Raw genomic sequence first — 25,612 nt, forward strand, 5'->3', positions numbered from 1 at the left:
CAGGTGGCAGGGGTGGGTATTGGGGTCCCAGCACACCAACAGCTTTCAGGCTTCCTCAGCTGCTTGCCCCCCCTGCACCGCCGGTTCCTCCATGACCCAGATCCTTCACTGTTGCAGCCACTCCTGTCCACTGCCCCGGTGGGATGGCTGCCGGCTGTGACACTGACACGGGGCTCCCCTGCTAGCCTGTCATCTCCCCACAGGGCCCCGGTGAGCAGAGCTGGGGAAATGCTCGCTTCCTCTCCTGGTGTTCCCCTGCCTCTCCTTGGCTCTCCCAGGGCCAATGCCTGAAGGCGGCTGGAGAGGTCATACGCCTGTGCAGCATGCCGGAGGTGGGGGCTGGGATGTCGAGGGACCCGCAGGCCCTGCGTCAGCACCGCTGCGAGCTTCAAAACCCGGTGCCGAGGCGGTTGGGGAGGAAGTGGGCGCTTGAGCCCGGCACCATGTCGGAGCTGCGGCAGCTGCAGCAGTGTGACATCCCAGCCGCCAGGCAGGTCCTGCGCGACAACCACTGCAACCTCCACCGGGTCGCTGACTACTGCGAGAGCAACTATGTGCAGGTGAGGGCATTGAGGGACAACATGGGGTGAGCTGTGATGTCGGAGTCAGCTAGGAGCCTTATCGATCTTCTTATTGAGATGGTGCTACCTGGGGATGAGGGTGGGGGTAGGGGTAGGGGGGGGGGAGGCTGGTGTGATGATGAAGACTCTTGGTGATGGCAGCTCATGCCTCCCCACTCATTTCCTACTTAGCAGTGAAAGCTCTCAGGGTTTGTCTTGTGCTTTGGTTTCCCCTAATGCTCCACAGATGCTTCTCTGCTCAGGTCTCAGAATTAGGACTAGGACAAAGGGAAAGTCCTCCGAGGGTTTTGATGCCATCAGAGATAACCAGGGAGGGGACCATGAACACCAGCTCGAGCTGTCCCTGGAGTTGTGGAGGTGTCTCCTCACAGGACAGAGGCAAGCTGGGTACCTGCACAGGGTTTGTCCCCACCACATCCTGATGTAGAGTGGGCACAAAGCTCTGCTGCCATCGGCTTCCCTCCTCCTCCTCCCTGCCCTGATCCCCTTGTGACCAGCTGAAGGAAAGGTGCGGCGGGGGCTTTTGGGATGCAATAGAAGGGAAAAGGGTTGTTTTGGCCCTGTTTGCTGAGGAGAGTGTCATGACAACGGGGTCCGCTTGTGCTTTAAAGGATCCTCTCTTGGTGGTACCACTCACGCACGGCAGAACCCTGCATTGTGCCACTGCACCAGGATGGTGCTGTCACTGTCCAGGGAGGATTCACCATGATCTCTCAGTGCCAGAAAAGCTGAGCACTGCTGACTGTCTGGTGTTTGTGAGTCCTGCAGGCTGAGCTGGAGGAACTGTGATGCATTTGGAAAGAAGAAGCGTCTTCACTCCCGTATGACCCCAGCGTGCAGATGGTGGCAGGAGGGTGAATGTGACATGGTGTGGTATCAGCTGACTTAGCTTGGCTCACCAGGTGTGTTTTGCCCTCCAGGCGAGTGATAAGCAGAAGGCGCTGGAGGAGACAATGGCGTTTAGCACTCAGTCCCTGGCCAGCGTAGCGTACCAGGTCAGCAGCCTGGCCACCACTTTTCTCCAGCTGCTAGACCTGCAGGTGACCGAGCTGCAGAAGGTGGAGGCCAACATCAGCTGCGTGGCTCAGGTGTGTCTGTTCTCCAACCACTGACATTTCATGTTGGGTCCATGTTGCTGTGAGATTTGGGCCCTGAAAAGGATGGGGTGGTCTCCAGAAAAAGGGCCTGTTACTGAGAACATTAGGACAGTTTAAAAGGACTGGAGGCCATCCTTCACCACGGTTTCAAGAGCCCATCAGAGCATCTTGCAGTGCTTGATCTCTCTCCCCGGGGTGATGGTGGTCACCCAACAGGTTGCTGAAGGACGAGTCCACCTGGGGCTCAGAAACCGTTGTCTTCTGGGGGTGTGTGTGGGGGGAGGGAGCAGGCGCTGTCTCAGTGTGGGTGTTTGCAAGTAGCAGTGGAGGGGACCGTGGGAGCCACCTGGGAAGCCACCTGCAGTGTGAAGCAGTCATGTTGGTTTAGCTGCTTTCTCCCCTCAGGGGAGACTGGTCTCATCCTCTCGGAGCCTGAGGGCATTGGCGCAGAGCTCTGCAGCCACCCACCTTCTTCCTGCTAGTTGAAAGTTGCCTGGAGCTTTTACTGCCATGGAAGGGACCTGGCAGTCACTCTGGAAGCAGCAGGAAAATGGCTGAAACTTGCAAATCCCTCACCATTGTCTCATGCCTTCGCTCTTCCACTTTAGGAAAGGCCAAATCCACTGCAGGTGGATATGGTGGCGTCAAGGGCATTGCTTGCCTTGATGAGATGTAGAAGAGCTGGTTCTGACCCCGTGACTTCTATGGGGGCTCCACACAGGCCAGCGGGATCAGGCTGAAACTTGAATTAGGCCTGATCTCTGACTTATTTTATAGGCAGGGAGAGGGAGATGTGGGGAGGTCTGTGAAGGCCTGGTGGGACTTGGAGATGGCAGCAGGAGGTGGGGAGAACCCAGGAGGGGATGGTGGTGATAATGCCATCTCCACAGAGGATTGACATGCACAAGGAGAAAGTTTCTCGACGGGAGATTGGGTCATTGACCATCAGCAAGAGGTTTCCAGCCCACCAGAAGATCATATCACCTCCCGGCCCACCCTGCCTGGAGCCCTACTACAGGAAACCCCTCAACTTTAGCATCTTGGATGACATTGGTCATGGCATAAAGGTCAGCCTGGTGATGGGGTCAGCATGAGGAGGATGTCCCATGGAAAGGTGGAGGCTCAGATGGGCTTTCTCAGTCCCCAGTGACCTGGGGTTCTGCTGGTGGGTGCACAGATGGGCTCAAACCCCTCCTGGATGGAGAAGTGTGTGTGGGGGGGTCTGTCTGTACTCTCCCCCAGCCCATCCCAGGACTCATCCCACTGGGGCTTAGTGGTCCTGTCTTGGGGCAGGAGGAGAATAGGGCATGGTCAAATGCAGCAAAGACACACAATGCTGGAGTTGCTTGGCTAAGGCTGGCAGCAATGCTGGGGCCAGGGCTGAGCCACTGTGCTCTCACTCCCGAAGTGCCTTTCCAGCACCGAAACTGCTCTCATCAGCTGCCCTTGCCAGAAGGTGCTGGGGGGTGGAAGGGTGGTGGTGGTGTTCGGCAGCATCACAAGTACATGCACAGTGTGAAACCACCATGGGGCTGGAGGGGAAGTGGCGGTGCTGGGGCTGCTGTTCCCACGGTGGCAAGACAGCACTGGAGCACCAGCACTTTCTGCTGCTTGGCTGTTTCTGTCAGCTGGGGCAGCTCCCAGCGCCACCTGGCAGCATCCCTTGGGGAAGGGTGGAACAAAGACCGCAGGGACGCTGCTGCCCACAGGGACAGCACATCGGGGTGCAGTGTGCTTGTCATGTGTCCATGTTTCCTTATGCCTGCAGGACCACAGCACCCAGCTCTCCCGCACAGGCACCCTGGCTCGGAAAGGGATTAAGTCAGCCACACAGTCTGCAGGCACCCTGGGGTGAGGCTTCCGGGAGAAGGGGGGGAGGGGGTGCAGTGGTGGGGACTTTATCTTTCTGGACCAACTGTGACCATCAGGGCCAACACCATGCTGGTGTCACTGAGCAGGTGACAATGGTGTTTACAGAGTCAGAAGGTGCACTACAGGTTCATGTGATGCTGCTGTCATTGGTGTCCTGTCCCTAACCCCATGCCAAGCCACTTTCTGTAAAGGAGGTGCAGTGGGAGGAGGAAGGGGGTTCAGCGGCTGCTCTGCTTGCAGGAGGAGCACCCGTGTCCCTGAGCCCATACAGCCACCTGTGGTTCCTCCGGGAAAGCTCTCCACAGCCTCGTCCACCTCTTCTCTGACATCGGTCAGGTACAGGCACGGTTCTGAAAGGCCCAGGGCTCAGTGGGCCTGGGGCAGCCATGGTCACCCCACTGCTCTGGGGAGCTTCCACTTGCAGAGAGGTTTTGGTTAAACATATATATATATATATATATATATATATATATATATGGTTTTGGGGAGTTTGAGATTCACTGCTCTAGTCAGTGCTCATCTCTAGAGCAAAAATACCTTTAAAGAGAGAGTACATAATGGGGAAATTGAGGCATGGAATGAGGAAATGGTTTGCATGCAGATGCTGAGGTCCCTGACCATGGTGACCACAGTGGGTGTCACCCTGTGCTGGCACGGGAGGTGTCTGTGTTCAAAGACAAGGGGCTGAGCCACAGATCTGGCCTGGCTCCTCTGACTTGGCATTTCCTCTGAACCCCCCAGCTCAACTGGAGCCCTGGGAGACACTGGTGAAGGCATCCCTGCAGCACCACCGCTCCCGTCCTTCCCAGGGCCACCTCCCCTGGTTGCAGCCACTGTCCGGCCACCCTCACCTCTCCCCACAGACCTACCCCCCCCACCGCTGGGGGACCTGGCCTTGCCCCCACTGGACATCATCCCCCCAGGTGAGTGCTGAGGTGGTCCAGGGGTGCTCGTCATGAGGGAAACAGGGACACAACTGTTGCATGTGGCCCCTGTTCCATGTGGAGCCCTTTTTCCCCCATTGCTTTTTCTGGGGGGGATTTGCAGTTTCTGATGACCTCAAGCCACCGCTGCTGCCACCACCGGCTTTGCTTGACTTTGAGGATTTCACCCCACCACTGCCACCAGATGTGGAGGAGCCCCCCTGGGTCCCAGCAAGCTACCTGGAGAAAGGTACAGCAGCTCCAGGCTCAGGTCCACCAGGATCCACCAGATTTCTTTGCCCCATTGAGCCCCTGACCTCAGTCACAGCACCAAGGGAGCAACTCTGCTCCCCCCAGAGGACAGCATGGAGGGGGCTCACACCTTCTCTCCTGCCCTTCCTGGTGGTGAGTTGTCCTGGAGCTGGCCTTGTCCTGCTCCATGGCATTTCTCTCCCTCTTCTCACAGTGGTGACCCTCTATCCCTATGCACAGCGGAAAGACAACGAGCTCTCCTTCCAGCCTGGGGCGCTCATCTACGTCACGCGGAGGTACTCGGATGGATGGTGTGAGGGCATCATGGGCGAGGAAGTAGGTTTCTTCCCTGGCAATTATGTGGAGCCCTTCTGAGTGCCAGGGGTATGCACCCTCTGCACCCCCAACCCCTGATCACCCACCCGGCTCAGCTGCATCCACTCATGCTCAGGCTCCAGGAGATGGGGAGGGCTCTGCTATGCCGTTGAATTTTGGCTTTGAACACATGGTGTTCTGCACAGCTCAAAGCTTTTGCTGCAGTATGGCAAGGGCAGCCATGCTGGGGCTCCATCTCAGATGCTGCTACCCTCACTGCTGCACCCTGGCAGCCTCCAGCACCAAGCGCATCCCCACTGCCTGCTCCCTGCACCTCTCTCACCCATGTTTTATTTTTTAATTACACCAGAAATCACTGCTGATAATGTGGTGAAGGTTCAGCACTAGGGCAACTCAGCTGTCCCTCATGCTGCCTGAAACACGGAGGGCAGCAAGCCTGAAATCCCTTGGACTGGCCCTGCTGATGCTCCTGGCCCTTTGGGAGGCCCCAGGGTATAGCAGAACCAAAGCTCAGAAATCATGAATGACCATGGGTGCAAGGAGGAGAGAAGCACTCTAGCAGTAACCCCAAAGAAAATGCTTGTTGTGCCCAGCTGTTTGAGTAATGGGGAGAGGGCAGGGGGGGCAGGAGCCGAGCCAAAAGAGGCCCAATCAGCAGAACACTATTTGTAACCCAGCCCCATTCCCCCCATCCCTGCCCCCCATCCCCCCTCACCCCTCTTCTGCCTCCTTCAGCAGCCCAAGGAAGAGCAATGCCATGTACATGCACCTCACAGCCATTTCACACCCAGGTGTACGTTGTGGATGAAAATAAACTGTGTATCTGTAATATATAGATATATATATACATATATATGTATTTTTTTAATTCCATGGCTTCGAGTTCCACACAGTTGAACAGCGTCCAGAAGAGGAAGAACAAAGAGAGAGAAAAATTACATAAATGAGGAACAACTCAGGGCTGCTTTGGTTATTTCTTTACCACTCAGATTTGTTGCCAGGATTTCTATGCTTTGGAGTAGTTACAAATCACCCTCTGGGGCCATTAAGGCTGTGGATAAATCCAGGAAAAGCCAACACCAGAGAGCAACAAATGCTGCAGGTCCCCCCTGCAGAGTGCAATTAGAAGGGGCAATTAATACTGCAGTGGGGCAGGAGGCCACAGGTTTAGCCTCCAGGGATCCAGTACCAGGAGAAATGCCAAAGCACCACACCTCCCTCTCCAGCCGGGGGGGGGTTTCAGCACCTCTTGACCAGGTCACACCTGAGGTCACAGGGGAGTCAATACAATTCAGCAAACGCAAGTAGACAGCTGGTAAGACTGGCTCAGTGTGGAGGAACCTGTCTGCATCAAGAATGCAGGGGACCTTCTGCCCTGGAAGTGAAAGCAGCAGGTGGAAGAAGAAAGTGAAGTCAGGTCCTCTTCCCTGTAGTGGGACGTGGCCTTCGTGCCCATACCCTGGGAGAGTGGGGTGGGGGCAACGGGAGCTAATGAATCACAGAATCATAGAATGGCTCGGGTTGGAAGGGACCTTAAAGACCATCCAGTTCCAACGTCCCTGCCATGGGCAGGGACGCCTCCCACCATATCAGGTTGCTCGGGGCCTCATCCAATCTGGTCTTGAACACCTCCAGGGATGGTGCATCCACGACCTCTCTGGGCAACCTGTGCCAGTGCCTCACCACCCTTTGAATGAAGAATTTCCTCCTAACACCTAATCTAAATCTCCCTCTCTTTTATTTTTTTTTAGTTTAAAACCATTCTCCCTTGTTCTGTCATTATCTGACTCAGCAAAAAGTTACTCTCTATCTTCTTTGTAAGTCCCCTTTAAGTACTGAAAAGTTGCAGTAAGGTCACTCTGGAGCCTTCTCTTCCTTAGGCTGAAGAGCCCCAGCTCTCTCAGCCTTTCTTCATAGGAGAGATTAAAATATATGTATATATATATATAATTTTTTTTCAAGGTACCACCTTTCCACAAGGCTTTCTGCTAGTCTTTTTTTTTTTTTCCCCAGAAAATAGTCTTAAGCAACAATTAACTCCAGCAAAAGGCTCACCAGCTGAGGAAGGCGTGGGGTGCATGGCAAGCTGTGGAGCCTGGGCAGCACAAATTTCATGGATTAAATTTCTAATAGCTTCCTGAAGAGGCAAGGAGCCCTCAGAGCATCAGGTTGAAGGTGACAGCACGCAGTTTCTGCGTGGCAAGCAAAGATGAGCAGGAGGAGAGCAGGGTGAAGTCAAGAGGAAGCATGTGCAGGTCTCAGCCTTCAGGAAAGCTGGCTTCTGGATTTTAAAGAATTGCTCTTGTGAAGTCAAAAGGGGAAAAAAAAAACCACACTGTTAGTGTTGTCAAGCACCGACACTGGAGTTGATGTCCAAGCTGCATAGAGAAGGCGTCATCTCAACACGGCAATGGAAAAGGGAAAGGCTGGGGTGAGGGGGGGGCGGGTAGAGAAAGTGCTTTTACCACCGGGGAGAAAGGAGCGTGGAGAGGAAGGCAGGAAAGCAGCCCAAGAATCGGAGTCCCAGTAGGTAGTGCCAGATGAGCATGGAGTACAGGACCTGACCCTCCAGGACTCTCCTTTCCCAGATGCTTATAGTAAACAAGCCTCTTTTGAGCTATCTTCAACACTTCTTGAGGACCTCCTGGAGATAGCGGGTGACCTCTGTAGCTGACTCCCAGGGAACGACAGTGGCCTGGAAGGCTCCAGGTTGCTTATTCTCCATCTCTTGGGTCATCCGGTGCATGGGGTAGCCCTTCCGTGGGAAAGCAATATCAGCTGAAGTCAAAGTCACAGAAGGGCAGAAGTCATTGGCACCGTCTCCCACATAAAAGACCCTCTCAAACTCCACCTCTTCCTGGGCTCTCTCTGCCAGATACTCTGTTAGGATTTTGCGTTTGCACATGTTGGCTGGGCAGTCAAGGCACTTGTGGCTGTGGTAGGGCCCCAAGGTGAAGTACCCCCTTTTGTCAAAGCTGGATGGGTTGCTGAAGATTTTGCGGAAGAGAGAGTAGAAACCAGCTGCCCTCAGATTGCATTCAATGCCAAACATGTTGGCATCGGAGATGAGGATGATCTCAAAGACTTCATGGTTCTTGGAGAGGAACTGGAAGAGGTCAGGCATGCCAGGGGACAGGGGAATGTTCTCATATACAGTCTTGAAGTCCCCCATCTTGACACCTTGGTCTCCCATGTACGTCAGGACACGCTGCATGTACTCATTGTAGAAACCCTCACAGAAGGTCTGCCGGATGTGCTCTGGAAGTGCCTGCCCTGGTGCTGCCCTGATGATGGAGTCATCACTGTTCTCATTGATGATGGTCTCATCAAAGTCGAAGATGAGGAGGTACTTTGGAGGCTGGGAGCTGGCCATACCAACACCCTGTGAGGTGGAAGAGTAAAGCCCAACAGTTAGTGGAAGGTGCTTTGCTTTGGACCCAGCACAACGAGGGCAATAAACACAATAGCAAGAGGCTGCCAACTCCACAGAGCAATGTTTCCTAGCTAAGTTATCATTGCCTGTCTTTTGCCATGTCGCTTGTTAACCCCACTGAGGGTTGGGGGAGGGGGAGTAGTCCACTGCTGACATACCTTAGCCCTAACTCTAAGGTGCTTGTCCTTCCTACAGAGAGATCATTTTGCTACTGCTAATTCCTTTACTGCAGTCAAGGTGGTCGGTGTGCTAAACTACCGCCATACATGTCCTTCCAAAGGACATGGACAGCATGAGCCTTGGGGAGTTTATGTGCAGCAAAGGTCCTGGGGAGGGGACGGAGGAAAGTTTGCTCCCCATCCCACTCCTGTCACACCTGCAAAAAGGGATTTGTGTCCCTGTAAACCCCTCTTGCTGCTCCTTCTTATAAGCTCACCTGTTCAAGGACAAGTCTAGCTCTTCCTAAGAGGAAAAGACTTTGCAGGTTAATTTTTGCTCTGTTACCTGGATGTGGTTTGCCTCTGGGTTGGGCTCTGCAGGCACCATGGACTCCCAAAAGGCCCAGGGTAACTCAGAGCTGGGGCCTGCCTGTCTCTAAAAACAAAGTAAAACCACGTTGCTGACAATGTGGGAAGCCGGAGAGCCCCAGCCTCTCAGCGTTGAACCCAGCAGCATCTGCTCACTGCCCCCAGCTGCTCTCTGTGCACATCTCATGTGTGTCAAGAGAAGTGCAGGACAGATACTTTACTTTCGCTCCCTGACCCTGACAAGAGACAGAGAGGTCAAAACAGATGAGAATCACACTGACCTTAAACAGGCATGGCAGCCCAACACCCTCACAGCACCTTTTCATTTTAAGACCATCACTCTCCAAGCACCGCTTTGATGAAGGTCCTGTTTAGGGCTCTCTGTGCTGGTCTCCTCACTGCAAACCACAAGGGTGATGTTGGTTAATCACTTTGTTTTCCCTGTCTGTCACCTTCGGATACCACATCAGAAGTCACAATGCACTCAGAAACATGCGGCTCCAGCTTGCCAATGTGGAGTGGCGCGCTGAGTTGTCTATGTCCTGCAGTGAGCTTCCAAGCTCGCGACCTTTTATACCAGGAAATAAACAATTAAATGACTGTAGAGAGCAGGGTGAGTGGGCATGCACCTGAGCACCCTTAATTCTCCCAAGTGCTCAGGCTTTGCCACATATGAAAGGACCCAGCTCAGCAATATACCCTGCCAACATGTCCTGTTCCGTGATTGTCCTGATTTTCTTCCAGTATAATTAGTTTGGGTAGTTTTTTATTTTTTATTTTTATCTTTAAAGGGAGTAATTATCTTGGAATGAAAAAAAGGCTCAGGCAGCTCCAGTAAAGACATGCCAGACTGCTACCCCAGAGCAAAGTCAGGCCGCAGACTACTTCCCCTGAATTGTGCCGACCTCTTGTGGTCCATAGTGATAAAAAGAGAGTGACAGACAAGCTCAGAATGCCAAACCTCACAGATCAACCTGTCTGGGAACTTTGGCAGACAGTCAGAATGAGGAAAAACATACTGGAAAGTGGGAAATTTTAATTGTTTGCTAGTACCTCATCTTAGCTGAAGCTAGGAGGATTTCAATTTTTTTTGATATTAGCATCACAATAGGAAGTTTGTCATCTAAAGGTGATTTATTTGGGATGTGTCTGGTTTTAAGTCTAGCATCAGGCTATTTTGGCCACAAACTGTTCCTGATTCCACTAAAACAAAACATAACTGCAAAGCAAATGTAGCACACTGCAAAAGAAAGTGGTAACTCAAAATTAAACCCCAGCTTGAAATTTTGTAAAAGAAACTTTTTATGAAACCTTCAAACCAAAATCTAGTTACTCAGAATCATAGAATGGTTTGGGTTGGAAAGAACCTTAAAAATCATGCAGTTCCAACCCACCCGCAATGGGCAGGGATGCCTTCCACTAGATCAGGTTGCCCAAACTAACTTCTATGTTAAAATTTTCCATCAAAAGATGATGCTTATTAACAGACACTATTTGAAACAAAATGACGTTAAAGACAGCCTGGAGGTGAAATCAGTCACTGTGATTTTCAGGTCCAAATCAAAAGAGACAGGAAAAAAAAGCATTAAATGTGTGTGCAAGAGTAATTGCATTTTTTTTTTCTTTAAATTCTAAAGCAGCGTCAACAGTGAAAAAATCATTTTGGTTCAAACCATAAGGATGCATTATGGTAGCAAGTCACAGGCACATGGAAAGAGCCCTGGAACAGCTGGTTAAAGCCCCCATGGATGACAGCAGTTACAGGCAGCTATAAGAGATGATGTGGCTATGACAAGTTTATCTGACTCCTGAAAGAGCTTTCTTGGGTCTAAGATTTTTGTGTTTTGCAAAACAGAAAACAGAACAGATCTCAACAGATACCACACATGGGCAGATGAGGTTGAACACAGATATCATATAAATCTTATAGTAGTTTATAGTCCCTTTAGCATTTGTCATCTGAGGTTCCCCAATCCCCTTATATGTAGTCATCTCTCCCAAATTAAAGTTTTGTTATAAATATTTGAAAACAAACAAAAAAACCACAAAACAACAACAAAAAAATCTATGAGCTGGAGAAAAGCCAGGTTGGTTCATTTTAGCGTGGCATCCTTTTAAAGTTGACCAGCATGAGGTCTGAAGGAGCATTAGCCACCCAGGTCTCATGTGAATTTGCCCCATTGCAAGCTCCTTCCTTCCCTCCCCACCTCCAGGACATCACTTCGCTCTCACTGAAGTGCCATGGACATCAATAGCCCCACTGGGGATAAATCTAGCTGTGCCCATCAGCTGGAAAACAAAATCAGTTGTTCCACCAGGCTCATTGCTCCCAGTGTTGCCAGCACTGACACTGCAGTGACGTCCCTGTCACCCTGAAGAGCCTCAGACCAGCCCCAGGGGTCTGAGGTGAGTGCTCAGGCAGCAGCACCCCCCATCCAGGTCCCTCCAACACGCTCGAGCACCTGCAGACATGTTCAGAGATGAAATCTGGCAGACAGGAAAACGAACCATATGGGGACAATGAAATATCCCACCCCTTGCTCTGAGCAAATACTCTCCTTTCCTGGACCGTGCAGGGTTGTGGCGGAAGCACGAGACCACTGGACCATTTTCAGTGCCAACTTGGATTCTTGCTGCCCCCATCTACTGGCAGGAGATATGAGTGCCCCTGCCATGCTTCAGCAAGAGGCCTCTTCCAATCTCAGCCCTCCTTGACACCACTATTAATTGCATCAGTATGTGCATTACTTGTATGAGAGGAGGAAATAAAATCTAAGCCAGCGTTATTTTGTGAATAAAAATCCAGGATGGGACTTCTCACTGCTGGCCTTCAGGGTAAGGCTTGACAAATCATGTTTTTCCCGTGTGCTGTTTTGTCCTTACAATTTGGAAACATGAGATATCAGAATTAGAAGATCTTCTTAAGAAAATGATGCTCTTTCTCTCCATCTAAAGATAACCGGGGTGAACTGTAGCTACACTCCAAGATTTGGCAACAGCCACGTTAAACCCAGACTCTGCCACAAGGTGGAAGGCAGTAGAGACAAGACAAAATACTCAACAAATGTCCCAGCTCTGAAGTACTCTGACAAATACAGCCAGGAGCATGGGGAGGCTGTGGTGCTAGCAGCCAGGGTGGGCACAGTTGACTCTGTATGGGCTGGGGGGCAGCCCAGGCTTCCCCTGTGGTGCTGGGGGTGACGAAATCCCTCCACAACTTTGCACCTCACGGCTCCATGAAGCAGCAAGCCATGGTACCGCTCCCACCAGAGCTATTTATACATGAAGATGACTCACCGGGCAGCTGCTTCCTGGAAGAGTGTCCTTCCACCTTCTGTAAAAAAAGAAGTCCTTCCAAAATAAAATAAAAGTGGCCGTGCTTCCTAACATTATTCAAAGCCTGAATGTTGAAACAGAAAATGAAACACAAAGGGTTAAACAACCAATTCAGGATGAAGGTCAAAATACACCTGATAAAAGCAGTGAGCTCTTGGTGTCACTGACAGAAGAATTTCCCAGGGTAGTTTATCCCTAAAATCTTGATGTTTTCTGTCCCTCCAGTCATCCTCAGGCATCTTTCTGCCCCACAGAGGCCCAGAGTGGAAAGACTGGAAACCAGCAGTATTTGCTGCCCTTGTTATCTCCACAGACTAGTTACTGCTGTGCATCCCAGGGGAACTCCGCCCTGCCATGGGATTTAGGGCTTAATCCCATAACGGGTTCAACGCAGGACAAGTTGCAGGGAGAGGAGCAGCACTGTGCTGCACGCTCACCCTCTGCTGCAGGATCAGGCCCTGTGCGAGCGCGGACAGGGATCAGCACCTGGTTTCAGAGCTGGGTACTTCTGAGCTTTGAAAGCAAATGGGGCACTGGGGCATTTCCCAGTTGTAAGAACAGTCCCTCAAGCAGATTTTAATCACCCTGCTTACTCCGCTCATCTGCTCCTCTGTTTTTGACGTTTTTAAGCTTATCAAACCGTTTGATGTTTCTGGAGCGTACAACCTTTTTTTAAAAATTCAAAATCCAACCATTAACCTTTGGAAGACTTGTTTGACCACCCACTAGAACAGTACGAAAGGAAAAACAGAGTCCTGTTGCCCCAAAAGCAAAGGAGAGGAAAATATTCCTCTCTAGCACAGACGCCGACACCATCGAACATGTCATTGGGATCGCTGGACAGTTTTGCTGCTCCTGGAATCAAACCAGACCTTCCTGTGTCCCTGGCTCGGCCCATTTTTTAAACAGCTCCTGAAACAGAAGCTAATGAGCAAACCAGTAACAAAAAGCCAAACGCTGGAGCTCAGAGCAGCGCATCTCAGCCAGCCCTGACCCCATCTGCACGGTGTGGTGCCTAATTCCTGCCCTCCCCTGCACAGCACCCCGTACCCCACAGCTCTCACTACTCTCCGAATTCCCTTTGCAGGAGCAAACAGGAAAACGCCTTCCCTGCAGCCACTGAGGCCAGGACCTGTCCTCCCAGCTCCCTTCCCGTGTGTTCGGACGGGGCACGGCAGACACTGCAGTCACTCCGGGTGATGGGATGTTCCTTTCTTTCCCCCCTCTCCCCCCCTCTGTCTAGCAGGAAGCAAAACACAGCGTGCCCCCAGCCAAAGGCTCCCGAAACACGCGTCAGGGCCAAAGCACCACTCTCTGCCTCCTGGACTCTGAAAAAAAAGCCGAAGCAGGTTGTTTCGGCCCCGAAACGCTGCACTGGGGAGCTGACGAATGCCAGATCCGGACGGATGGTGGCCGCTTTGCGGAGTCCAAAATCGGCTCCCAGAGCCCAGCCCGGCGCCGCTGCTGCCGCTGGGCACGGCTCGCCCCCGGGGGAGGCGGCACCGGCAGCGCTGCCTGACCCAGCCCGCCGGGACCGACGGCGGCCGCTGCTCCGAGTCCGAGACCGACGCGTCCCGAGGCGCTGCCCGCTGCCGAGGAGAGGGGCAGGTGCCGGTGCCGGCTCCCGTGCGGCCGCTCCTCGGGACCCGCCGGTACCGGCGACAGCCGCAGCAGGGCTGACTCACGCGTGACCGGCGCTTGGAGGCTCCTGCCGGGTACCGGCACCTCCCGGGAGCGGCACCAGCCTCGGCGGTCCTCGGGTAGCCCCACCGGATCGGTGCCTCCCAGGACCGGCACCAGCCATCGGAGACTCCTACCGAGCGGGCACCTCTCGGCACCGGCACCAGTCCCAGCAGGTCGGCACCTCCCGGAGCAGGCACCGGCCTCCCCCGCGCACCGGTCCTCGGCGCCTTCGACCGGAGTCGGCACCTCCCGGTCCCGGCGCCAGCCGTTCCGCTGCCGACTCACGCCCGATCAGCCCCCAGACCTTCCTTACCGGGTCGGAACCTCCCGGGCGCGCCCGGGTCCCGCCGGTGCCCGTAGGTGCGCCCGCAGACCTGCGTACCCGCCGCGACCGGAGCCGGGCACCGGCGGCTCGGGAGCGCCTCGGGGCCAGCGCCGCCGCCGGGGATGCCGCGAGCGCGGCCCCTTTAAAGCGACGCAGCAGAGGCCCGGCGCCGCTCCACGGGACAACCGCAGTCCCGGAACGTCACCGCCCGCGCAGCCAATAGCATCCGCGGCGGCGCACATCAAAGGAGGCGGTGCCCGCCAGAGCCCCGCCCCTACCGGCGCCCTCCCGCACGCGGGACCGCCGGCGCCCCCCCCCCCCCGCGGGCGCGCGGCCGGGCTTTGCTCCGAGCGCCCGGGGACGTCGGCAGCGAGCCGCGGACTGTTCTTCTCTCTCCTAGAAACGGGCAGATTCGCGGGTTTGTAATCGAGCGCTTCCGGGGGCTCTGCCTCCCCAGGCCGACGGGTGACGGAGGCTCAGAGCCGCCGGCCCGGGCGGGACGAGGGCCCGCGCCCCCCCCCGCGCTCCCCGGGACGCTCCGGGTCTGCCGAGCCGGGACAGCGCCGCCTCGCCCAGGGCGCGGCCGGCCCCCTCCGCCCGCAGCCGGGCTAACTTTAGGCGCCCGCCCCGCCGCAGGATCGCAGGGAACGCGGCGGCCACGTCCCCGCCGCGAGCCGCCGCCCGCTCCCGGGGCGGCATCTTGGGTTCTGCAGGACGTGTAATTTGTACGGGAGGCACCCGCGGTTACAGGGGGCGCAAAGCCGAGCTCGGTCAAAGTCTGCAAGCGGAGGGCGTGGGCAGGGAGGGGACGTAACAGCGCGGCCTTCACAAACATGTACTTAGGGGCTGCCTGAGGTTGGGTTTTTGTCTTGCTTTTTAATTAACGACGTCTAAAAAAAGACGGACACGAACCTCGAAAGAGCTGCAAAAAGCACGGCCTTCTGCTGCCTACGTGCGCGCGTGGTACACAGGCTGGATGAGGACCACTGAGACCCCCCGCCCCGGTGCCAGCTGCTCTGCGGAAAGCCACGTTGCCTAAGTGGTCAAGCCTCAGTCCTCAGACCTGTAACATTTCCCCATCTCTCCAAAATTCGGTTCCAGCTCCAACCGACCAGAGCACTGGTGCAGCCCAGCTGTTGGTATTTTGAGACCTCTCCTCATGGACTTTGCTTCCAGTTGTTAAAGGACACTAACCTTCAGGTACTGATAACTGCCAGCGGTCACTGTCCTTATAAAAGAACCCTACTTATCAAGGAAATATTTTATCATCTATTTAGTTAGAGACATTTTGCCTTTTTGATGTAGAGCACACACTGTTTCTTCTGTACAGCATGGGTTTTGATGCTTTTCTTTTTGCATTAGCTCCCCCTTGGAGTTAAACCAGCTTCTATGAAGACAGAAGTCTGTACTCAAAGTGATTTGTCAGTGGGTCTAAGGCAAGTGGGAAACTCAACAAGGGCAAATTCTCCCCTGCCTTCTGTTGCTTTCCTACTGAAAGGCACTAGGGCAAAGATCATTCCAGAAACATCACAGGCAGAGGAGTTTGGCAAGGGTGATCCAGTCTCCCAGTGATTTTCCACTGTTAAGAACTCTGGAGAGCAAGTGAGGACAGCATTCCCTGCACTGGGCTGACTTGGCTCCTGGCAACCCCTGAACAGACAGGCAACCCTCTCATGAGTACACAATTTCCCTGCAATGGGTGTAACATCCCCATGCTGCAGGAAATTCACTGATGTACACTTCTCTCCATGTTTGTCCTCCTGTTTTCTAACCCACAAGTAGATTGCATCAGCCCTTAAGTAACTGTAGGCTTACAAAATCCACGTATTTAGGCTTACAAAATCCACGTATTTGTGTCTGCCCCCCCAATTTCCCTCCTGTGACACACAAAAGTTAGCTTAGTCTTAGCCTTAGTTCAGTGGACGCCATGAAATCCATCCAGCCACCTGCTTCAGATAGGGTCCAACCCTTATTGCACTACGTATTTCGGGGAACCTCGGAGTAAATTTGGGGAACCTCAGAGTAAAACTAAAGCTTTTCTTTATTCACAGGGGGGAGACCACCTCTACAGCTGTCTTTAAGGCACGTGGACAAGGAACCTTCAATTGCAGCTAGTCATCTTGTGCCATCTTCTCAATACAGTATTATCTTACACATTATTTCTAACAATATACTTTTGGTGGCCAAATTATATATATATTTTTCTGATACCCAGCATACAATAACAAAATCCCCACCCTCAAAAAACAAACAAAAAACCCAACAAACTGTACACTCCTTTTGTTTCATTTCACTACTTGGGGTGACCTTCCCATGCATCTATTTCTGCAGTCTCCCACAACGCAGCAGTTGGGACACTGGACACAAAGTGGCCAGCTTCACTCAGTTCAAGGCTAATCCAGTCAAAACTCAGCTCTCCCAAGGTTTCTCCAACTTGGGCTTCAGTTTTGTGCTTCGTAATGATAAGAATCAAGACAGACAGAAAAGACAGAGACAGAAAGACAGACTCCCCAGAGTGGCTAGGTTCACCCAGCAATAGACAGGAACCCCCAAATTTCTGTTTTGTAAATGTTTGTTTTTATGAAAATGAATTATTAAATGGGGTAAGACAGTCATGCTCTGTAGCACTCCAGGCACCTTACTTGTACTCGTGTGGTCAGGGGAAAGGGTATGACTCCAATTTCTTTTTAAAGAAAATTTTATCAAATATCTAACTTAAATCCTGGGCAAGTTCTTTATCCTCTGGCTTACAGACCACAAGGCGATTTATAATTCCCCTCCACCCTGGGAAATATGGATTCCCCCTCCCCAACAGGACTGCCACCTAGTTCTGACAAACTGAAAGAACCCCCCTGAGATAACTTGTTCACCAAAAGCTCCTGTCTCTCTAGTTAAGCATCTTGAGGGAGAAGCCTTATATTAAAAATTATAGTTAAGAAAGCATTTACAAGGCTAATTACCACTAAGGATTCATGTAACAAACAGCTATGATATAAAATCACTACAAGGGATTAAAAGAAGCCAAACTGGAATTATGCAGCTCTATATAAAACAGATTACTTCCTATGTTTGGGTCCATACAACATATAGAAGTCAGGGAACATAGGCAACAAGATAGGGCTTTTATAAGGTGGGCTGACTTAAGAGTACTTAGTGGCCCTAATTAGGAAAATTCATTTTAAATAATGTGAAAATTTGGGGGATCTGAGACATTAGGAGTTAATTGGAAACCAGCTTCAAAATTGGAGAAAAATTCCTAATTCAGTAAATTACTTCATGCAAAGATTCCAACATTGTTATGACTAGAGGAGCATGCTGCTGACTTCATCTACTTCATTTGCTTCTTTGAGTAGCTGTCAGTGATCTGCTTCGCTGCCATCTCGTGGCTAATCCTCCACAAAATGTTCCTCCTGCAGTTCTCAACAGGAAGGCCACAGACTAAATTCCAGCCTTCTGGTGAACAATTTCTCTGTGGGATGGGAAAAATCATAAGATCACAGAACATTCTGAGTTGGAAGGGCCCCATGAGGATTACTGACTCCAACTGACTCCACACAGAACCTAAGAGTTAAACCAAGTATCTAAGAGACTGGTCCAAATGCTTCTTGCACACCAACAGGTTTGGGGCCACAACCACTTCTCTGGGGAGCTTGTTACACTGCCTGACCACCCATTCAATGAAGAACTTTTTCCTAATATCCAACCTGAACTTCCCATGACACCGCTTTAAGTCATCCCCTTGCGTCCTCTCACCGGTCAAGAGATGAGCACCTCCCTTTCTACTCTTCAGGATGAAGTTGCAGACAGCAATGAAGTCAACCCTCAGTCTTCTCTTTTTTAAGCTGAACAAACCAAGCATTCCTCATAAGTCATGTCCTCTAGTCCTTTCACCGTCCTCGTTGCCCTCCTTTGGAAGCATTCTAGTATTTGCATATCCTTCTTATATTGTGGAGCCCCAAACTGCACACAGTACTCAAGGTGAGTCAGCACCAATGTTGAGTATAGTAGGTCTGTGACGTCTTTTGATCAGTTAGCAGTACTGTGCTTGATGCACCCCAGGATATGGTGGACCCTTTTGGCCACCAGGGAACACTGTCAATTCATATTGAGCTTACCATCAACCAACCCTCCCAGAGCACTTTCTGAAGGGCTGCACTCCAGCCGTTTGTCCCCCAGACTACACGTACCACTAGCAATACACAGTCCCAGGTGCAGAATTTGGTATTTGCTCGTTAAATTTCATACAGTTGGTGATTGCCCAGTGCTCTAACCTATCAAGATCTCTCTGTAAGGCCTCTCTGCCCTTAAGGCAATCAAGGGCTCCTCCAAATTTACTATCATCTGCAAACTTACTAAGCCCAGGTCGTTGATAAAAACAATGAAGAGAAATGGCCATAAAATTAAGCCCTGGGGAACACCACTAATGGCTAGCTGCCAGCCTAATGTTACCCCATTTACTATAACTTTTTGGGCATGACCCTTCAGCCATATGTTCACCCACAGTATTGTGTGTACATATCTAGCTGTAGGCTGGACATTTTGTTCAGGATACTGTGAGAGACAGTATCAAAAGCTCTGCTAAAATAATAAAATAAAAATAATAAAATAAATATAAAATAATAAAATCAAACATATCCACTGCCTTCCCTTTGTCTACCAGACAGTCTAAAAACAGGTGAAGAAGGCATTAAATATCCCTGCTTTAACTTCACCCGTTAGCATAACAGACTTATGTTCTCTTTAGTCCTTCTATAACCGTTAACATACTTAAAAAAAACCCACCTTTGTTATCTGCCACAGTACTGGCCAGCTTTGACTCCAATTGATCTTTGGCTGTAAGAGTTTTCTCCCTACAGTGGCAATTGGCATCTCTCTAGTCCCTTGGTGTAGCCTGACCTTGTTTCCTAAGTCAATATATATTCTTTTTCTACCTAAGTTTCAGGAGACCTCTGTTCAGCCAAACCTGCCTTCTGCCTTGCTTGCTTGACTTCCAACACATAGGAATTGCTTGCTCCTTCACTCTTAAAAGATGTCTCTTAAAAAGTAACCAGTATTTATGGACCCCAACACCCTCAAAAGCAGATTTCCAGGGTACCTTACTATTTTCTTGAGCAGCCTGAAGTCTGCTCTCTCAAAATCCATGGCAGTAGCTCTGCTGACAGCTTTTTATCACAAAGGATTTTAAACTCAACCATTTCATGATCGCTGTGGCCAAGACAGCCACCATCATCACTTCACACACAAGACCATCTTTATTTACGAACAACAGATCTGGGAGAACATCCTTCCTAGTCAGCTCCTTTAGTACCTATATATATATATTAAAAAAAAAGGTTATTTCATGTTTCTGGAATTTCCTGGACCTGTTTGTGTCTGCTGTATGATAGTCCCAGTTAACACCGGGGAAGCTGAAGTTGTCCGTAAGGACAAGGGCAATTGATCTAGAGATTTCCCTTAATTCCTTATAGAATAATACATCGGTGTCATCACTCGGGCTTGGTGATCTGTAGTACGCTCCCACAACGACATCCACATTAGCTTTTCTTCCAATCCTTACCCAGAGGCTTTCAACCACATCATTCCTAAGTGCAAGTGCTGCACAGTCCAACCCCTCCTTCACATGCAATGCTACCCCTCCACCCCACCTGCTCTGGCTCTCTCCTGAAGGGCCTGTAAGTGCCCATCACAATACTCCAGTCACAGGACTCTTCCCACCGAGTCTCACTTAGCCAATGGTGTTGTACCTCCGCAACTGAGACAAAGGTTCGAGTTCCTCTTGTTTATTTCTCAAACAGCGTGCCTCGGTCTATAAACATTTCAAATGCACTGCAGTGTACTCAGTACCTCGTGGAGCAGAGTGAAAGCCCTCACCAGCACACCATCCCTCAAACATTATCCTGCTGTTACACACCTGATCACTAAAAAGCCTGATATTATCCTTTTCCCCTTTTGAACCTATGATAGAAACGTGAGGTACCATGAGTTACATTAACTTAAACATCTGAATTTATCTTCTGTGACAATCTAACATGATTTGCCTTTTTTTTTTTTAAACAGGAGGCACAGTGGATGGATTACTGTAAACAATGAAAATGTCTAAAAGGAATAAATGAAAATCTGAGACGCTGTGTAACAGAATACAGTTGTCTTCCAGTAATAACAAAAAGCTTACATTTTCAGACAACACTTCAGCCAAGTATTTTCCTATGAACTAACAACCTTAAACTAGCAAACGTATGATTTCTAAAAGAATCAGAGAATGGTTTATGTTGGAAGCGACCTTAAAGCTTATCCAATTTCAACCCCCTTGCCATGGGCAGAAACACTTTCCAACAGACCAAACTGCCCAGAGCCCCATCCAACTTGTCCTTCGATGCTTCCAGGGATGGGGCATCCACAGCTTCTCTGGGCAGCCTGTTCCGGTGCCTCACCATCCTCTGAGTAAAGAATTTCCTTGTAATATCTAATGTAAATCTACCCTCTTTTAGTTTAAAACCAGTACCCCTTGTCCTGTCACTATACTCCCTAATAAAGAGTCCCTCTCTGGCTTTCTTGTAGAACACCACTCAGGGGGTCTAAGCTCTATGTAAACTAGTATATTCTGACACACTCAGTTTCCTTGGTAGTGGCTGATGAATACTTTTTCCATTACAGACCTGCAACTAGAATGGACAGGTATCTACCAGACTTCCTTAACACCTTCTTCCCTCAGTGCACTGGTTCTCTTTCTACCCCCGGGAATGAGGTCATCTTTCAACTAATATCAAATTCAACCTCTCCGCTGACATACAATAAATTTTATTTTAGCACCCTGCAGAAACTGCTCTGTGAAAGGGAGGTGTAGAATACCTGTTGAAATCACAGATGTTACAGAAGAATCTGAGCAGTTACCAAACTAGAGTTTGAATAGGACACAGGCATTATTTTAAGTGTCATAAGACCTTCAGACTATTAAGGATATCTAAGGTTGAACAGCAAGCTGATACCTTCATGCTTCAGCTGACTTGGAAGGTATAATTTTTCAGTCTAATTTTGTTTATCATTTTTCTGAGACCTCTCCAACAGAAACGCAGGCTATGTTCTTTTCCTTGTTTAGCTTAAGTGATCAGAAACACATTGTGAGATGAGTAAGACTTCTGAGCTGCTATTTTTCCTGTTCACGTTTTGTTTTTTTTTTTTTTTTTTTTTTTTTTGCCAGTATATAGTACCTTCAGTATAACCACAAAGGGGCTGACTGCTCATCTCCTTTATTGCAATATACTCTATCCACTATCTGAAAAAACCTTACGGAGGAAATTATGCAGAAAATCAAAAAAGAACTGAAAGGGGAAACGGTGATCCTGCGGTTATGGCAGTAGTCTGGATCAGAAATAACTCAGAATTCTGTCACCAGCTGTCACTTGCTTACATAATGTCAGTGTCTCAGTTCTACATCTGCAAAACATGGATATTTATTTACTCATCTGACAGTAATATACTAAATTTAATCACACAGGCTGCTCAAGTAGACACAATAGTAAGCACCACTGGAAACCCTTAAATAAGTTATCTTCTACAACAGTTCTCTTTGAATAAACTTACTAGTTTCATCAAAGCTTATGGACAAAGTTGTATTCCCAGTAAAGGAATTAAGAAATTCTCACTTAGTGCAGAAGAGAGGCTGAAGAGTTTTAAGCATGGAGATGAAAGCACGCTAGTGCTTTTGTATCGAAAGCAAGCAAAGAGCACTTCAGTTCATTGCCGTGCACTGAGTTTTCCTTCAGGAAAAAAGGCAGGCTGAATTCCTGTTTGAAAGCAAAACTGGAAGCTACTTTGTAATATGCTGTCTCAGTTTTTCATTTTGCAAGCTCTCTGATGTGCCAACGCACAGCTGCAGAATTATTTTGCAGCTCACAGTTCACAGACATGAACACGTCACATAGTTTTAACTCACATATCCCACTCAAATGTGCAGCACACAGTAACAGCACACATGAAAGACCGAAAAAGATCAAGCTACTGCGGGCACTATCAGCTACCCCTTGATTATTACTCAGACTGTAAGGCAAAGCAGCATGGAGGCAATATGAAAATGAAATTGCAAAATTAAGTGTGTAAACAGAAACAGCACTTATAACATTCAGTTTTGTTCAGGTCACACAAGCAAGAAGTCTAGTATAACCAATACCCATCCTTACTGTTTTTTTCAGTTCAAGGTTGCTGAGGGCAGGATTGTCAGTAATTTGGCTACTTGGTGTATATGCTGTAGCTTTCTCCTGATTTGTTCTCCTGACTTCAATGACCCTTTAGGAAACCAGACACCTAGTTCAAGAAAATTTAGATGTGTAGTTTATTGAAAAAACATCCTCTACTGATCAGTGTCAGTGTTATTACAAATTTTATCTTTGTGCAAAATCAGAATTAAAAAAGAAAACCAAACCAAAACAAAAACAGGGAACCATGCTATTGCTGTATAGGTTGACTAAAAATAAAAAGTAACATTGTTCAGAGTTCTCTAAGCAAAAGATAATAATTAACATTAATAGATCACTTCCACAGGGGACTTCTGGTCTGCTACCACACTCTGCCCAGGAGTTTTTGGCAGGTTTTTCAGGGAAGGGAATTCAAACAAAATAAACAAAAGCAGTATTTCCTTGTTGGCGGAAACTTTACATAATTTCTCAGTTTCAAATGTGTTTGAACTGCATATTATAAGGCTCTTTTGCCACGGTACATGGTGAAGAGCCGCAGATCGTGAAAAATGGCATAAGAATTAGAAATGCAACCACATATCACACAAACCCATTTTCATGCTAAATTAAAGGTATCAGCAAGACATGGATGAAAGAAATAATTAGCAATATAATGAAGTAAGAGACTGTATACTTTTAGACCAACTGGTGTTCTCAGGGAGCTTCATTTGACTACAGTATTTGTGTAACATAAATTCTCAGTACAGAGAGGCCTACATTACTATTTGTATGTACACAGGCCATGACTCAGTACAAAGACAGCTATTCCCAGTATTCAAAGAAATTTCACCAGAAGGTATTTGCTAATTCCAATCTGCAAAGGCAGCAACAGACCAAGAAAATATGAGGATTTACTTGCAAAAATACAGAGAGAGATGAATTTTTAAAATGGAAAAAAAAAGCCAAAAAAATCCCTCTCAAATCTTTATCCTCATTTAAATAGGCACAGCTAACAACACAGAAGAATGCAACTCTGTCTGAAAAAGCACTGGTTACTTCCGAAAGCAGAGGGTACCCCTTGCAATCCACAACAAACTTTCTTAAGCACCAGGATAAATTTGAATAGGTTAACTCGGTCTGAAATTATACTGGAGAATTGGGAAATAATTATGAAAATAATGCAATTCTCATTTCTTATTCAGAATTATATTAAAAGCTTAAAAACTGCAACATTATCCTGTTGCTACCAGGATGAAAGTCTTTATTAAGAACATCTAGGAACCTTAAGACTTTTTTCTAGTGTCTATAAGGAAACAGAAGTGCTTGCCTTCTTTTTGAACTTCTCCTTACATAAGGGTGGATTTTATTTTTTTCTGCCATGTCTTCAATACACATATAATATACCGTACAACTTTTTTTTCAGCACTTTCAATGGGCTTAAATCCAAAAATTAAATAATTTATACCTTCCAAGGCCTGCCAAACACTACTACTTATTAGTATCAGATTACTTCAAAACTGCCTTCTATTTCTGTCTGCTAAAACAGTGAAAGTTGGATTAAGTCCAGTTTTGAACACCCCTAAATCTTCAAATAAAATTACTGCGTTTCATCCACATGCACACAAACTCTGGGAAATAGTGCATAATATCTAAAATTACTCAGCAAAATATCTAGTGCCAGTCTCACTTTCTTTAACACACAAATATAATCCTTTAAAGACACGTGGCTATTGGTTATATCAAGTACACATACCTCCGTTCTATGCTTTTCTAACCAAGATGCACAAGATCACATCCAGGCTTGAACTTTACATGAGTCTTCTGCTCAGCAATAAAAATTACACCAAACAAAAGAATAAAAAATTATATACCCATTAAAGAAAAAGAAAAGAGCGATGAGACTGTAAGGGGAGAGGTCTGAAGAACTTTCATACTCACTCCTGAAAAACAGTAGAGCTCAATGTTCAGAAGCGGGAAAACTATAAGAATAAAGTCACGTTCTCCAATAAGGATCACTCCTATCTTAATCACAGTTTAGTACATAATGGGCTGGAAAAACTGTCGGTTCATTTCTGCATGAAAATGGGCAAACTGTTTATTTAATATACCTCCATCATCTCTCAGAGGTGCCACATCTCCCCAGTTTTAAGACCAAAACCAACTTTAAGAAAAGAAACTTGATCCAACTTCTAATTTACAAGTGAGATGTTCCTCATTGGTGGGTGTAAATAAATCGTGGAGACATATATTACTGTTTGTTTTAATACTGTTAATTAAATGAAATATGAAACCATAAAATAACCATTTAAACATTTTACAACCCTGAGCTCAGTTCCTAAGAGTACAAATTTGACATTATTTAGTGTTCTTAAGTGCCTCATTTGCACACTGCGTACTGTTTTTATCATTTTCTCAAAGGCCTACATACTGCACAAGTAATAATCAGACCAAAAGTGTCACTGCAACACTACCTTTGTAAGCACAGAAACAGCTCTGCACAACAGTCTCTCTCTAAAACTCCTAACAAAATGGTACTCAGTCCCACTGACGGTGACACCACTGCGTACATTATAATGCAAAGAAACAGGCAACAAATCAAACAAATTACAAAAATACTACTCTTTTCAGCTCAGAGGTGAACTTGGTCTTTCACTTATTTGGCTAAAACAGACTAAATCTGTCAACGGGAAGCACTATCTTTTAAACTGCATGCTTGTGAGTTTTACCTTCTCCTCTCCAATAAACTGAAAATTGCTATTAACATGCTCAAGAGATGCAACCGGGCATAGACAAAAACATCCAGATGGACTGCACTGTTAAGATATGAACTAATCTCCCAGTGAACAGAGCCTGAATTCAGCTTAAAGCACTCTTTCAAAAGCCCGTAATTAAAGATGTAGTTGTCACCCATACAAGGTGGGTGACGGTGCTTTTGATGTGCAACAGCAATACAAATTAGGTCATCTAAGAAGCATCTTAGCTGTGTAAAAAGGAGAGTCAATAATTCAGACAGGCATGACAATACAAAACAGGTAATCACACTTTTATCCAAAAAGCTAAATTTATCTTAGATAAC

At 48.5% G+C, this 25,612-nt stretch overlaps 2 protein-coding genes across 11 annotated transcripts; one reads left to right on the forward strand and one right to left on the reverse strand.

The window, feature by feature from the left end:
- Window positions 1-168: 168 nt before the first annotated feature.
- ABI3 (ABI family member 3) lies at window positions 169-5,898 on the forward strand. The gene is made up of 8 exons (XM_013200235.3): window positions 169-560; window positions 1,502-1,669; window positions 2,569-2,745; window positions 3,447-3,529; window positions 3,791-3,886; window positions 4,292-4,473; window positions 4,598-4,723; window positions 4,940-5,898. Exons 1-8 carry the CDS (start codon window positions 324-326, stop codon window positions 5,098-5,100), a joined length of 1,230 nt encoding a protein of 409 aa, XP_013055689.1. The 5' UTR covers window positions 169-323; the 3' UTR covers window positions 5,101-5,898.
- PHOSPHO1 (phosphoethanolamine/phosphocholine phosphatase 1) lies at window positions 5,895-14,562 on the reverse strand. 10 transcript variants are annotated; one of them, XM_066981406.1, is made up of 5 exons: window positions 14,354-14,562; window positions 12,319-12,355; window positions 9,303-9,419; window positions 8,999-9,088; window positions 5,895-8,443 (listed from the first exon to the last, which is right to left on the reverse strand). In XM_066981406.1, the coding sequence occupies exons 3-5, from the start codon at window positions 9,345-9,347 to the stop codon at window positions 7,685-7,687; spliced, it is 894 nt and encodes a 297-aa protein (XP_066837507.1). In that variant the 5' UTR covers window positions 9,348-9,419; window positions 12,319-12,355; window positions 14,354-14,562; the 3' UTR covers window positions 5,895-7,684. The 10 variants fall into 10 exon arrangements, with proteins under 10 accessions (XP_066837507.1, XP_047906774.1, XP_066837504.1 ...); XM_048050817.2 differs by having other exon boundaries at window positions 12,319-12,421; XM_066981403.1 differs by having other exon boundaries at window positions 9,303-9,589; window positions 12,319-12,421.
- Between the last annotated feature and the right edge of the window lie 11,050 nt (window positions 14,563-25,612).

Source organism: Anser cygnoides, chromosome 22, assembly GCF_040182565.1.
Source record: "Anser cygnoides isolate HZ-2024a breed goose chromosome 22, Taihu_goose_T2T_genome, whole genome shotgun sequence".
NCBI classification, from domain to species: domain Eukaryota; kingdom Metazoa; phylum Chordata; class Aves; order Anseriformes; family Anatidae; genus Anser; species Anser cygnoides.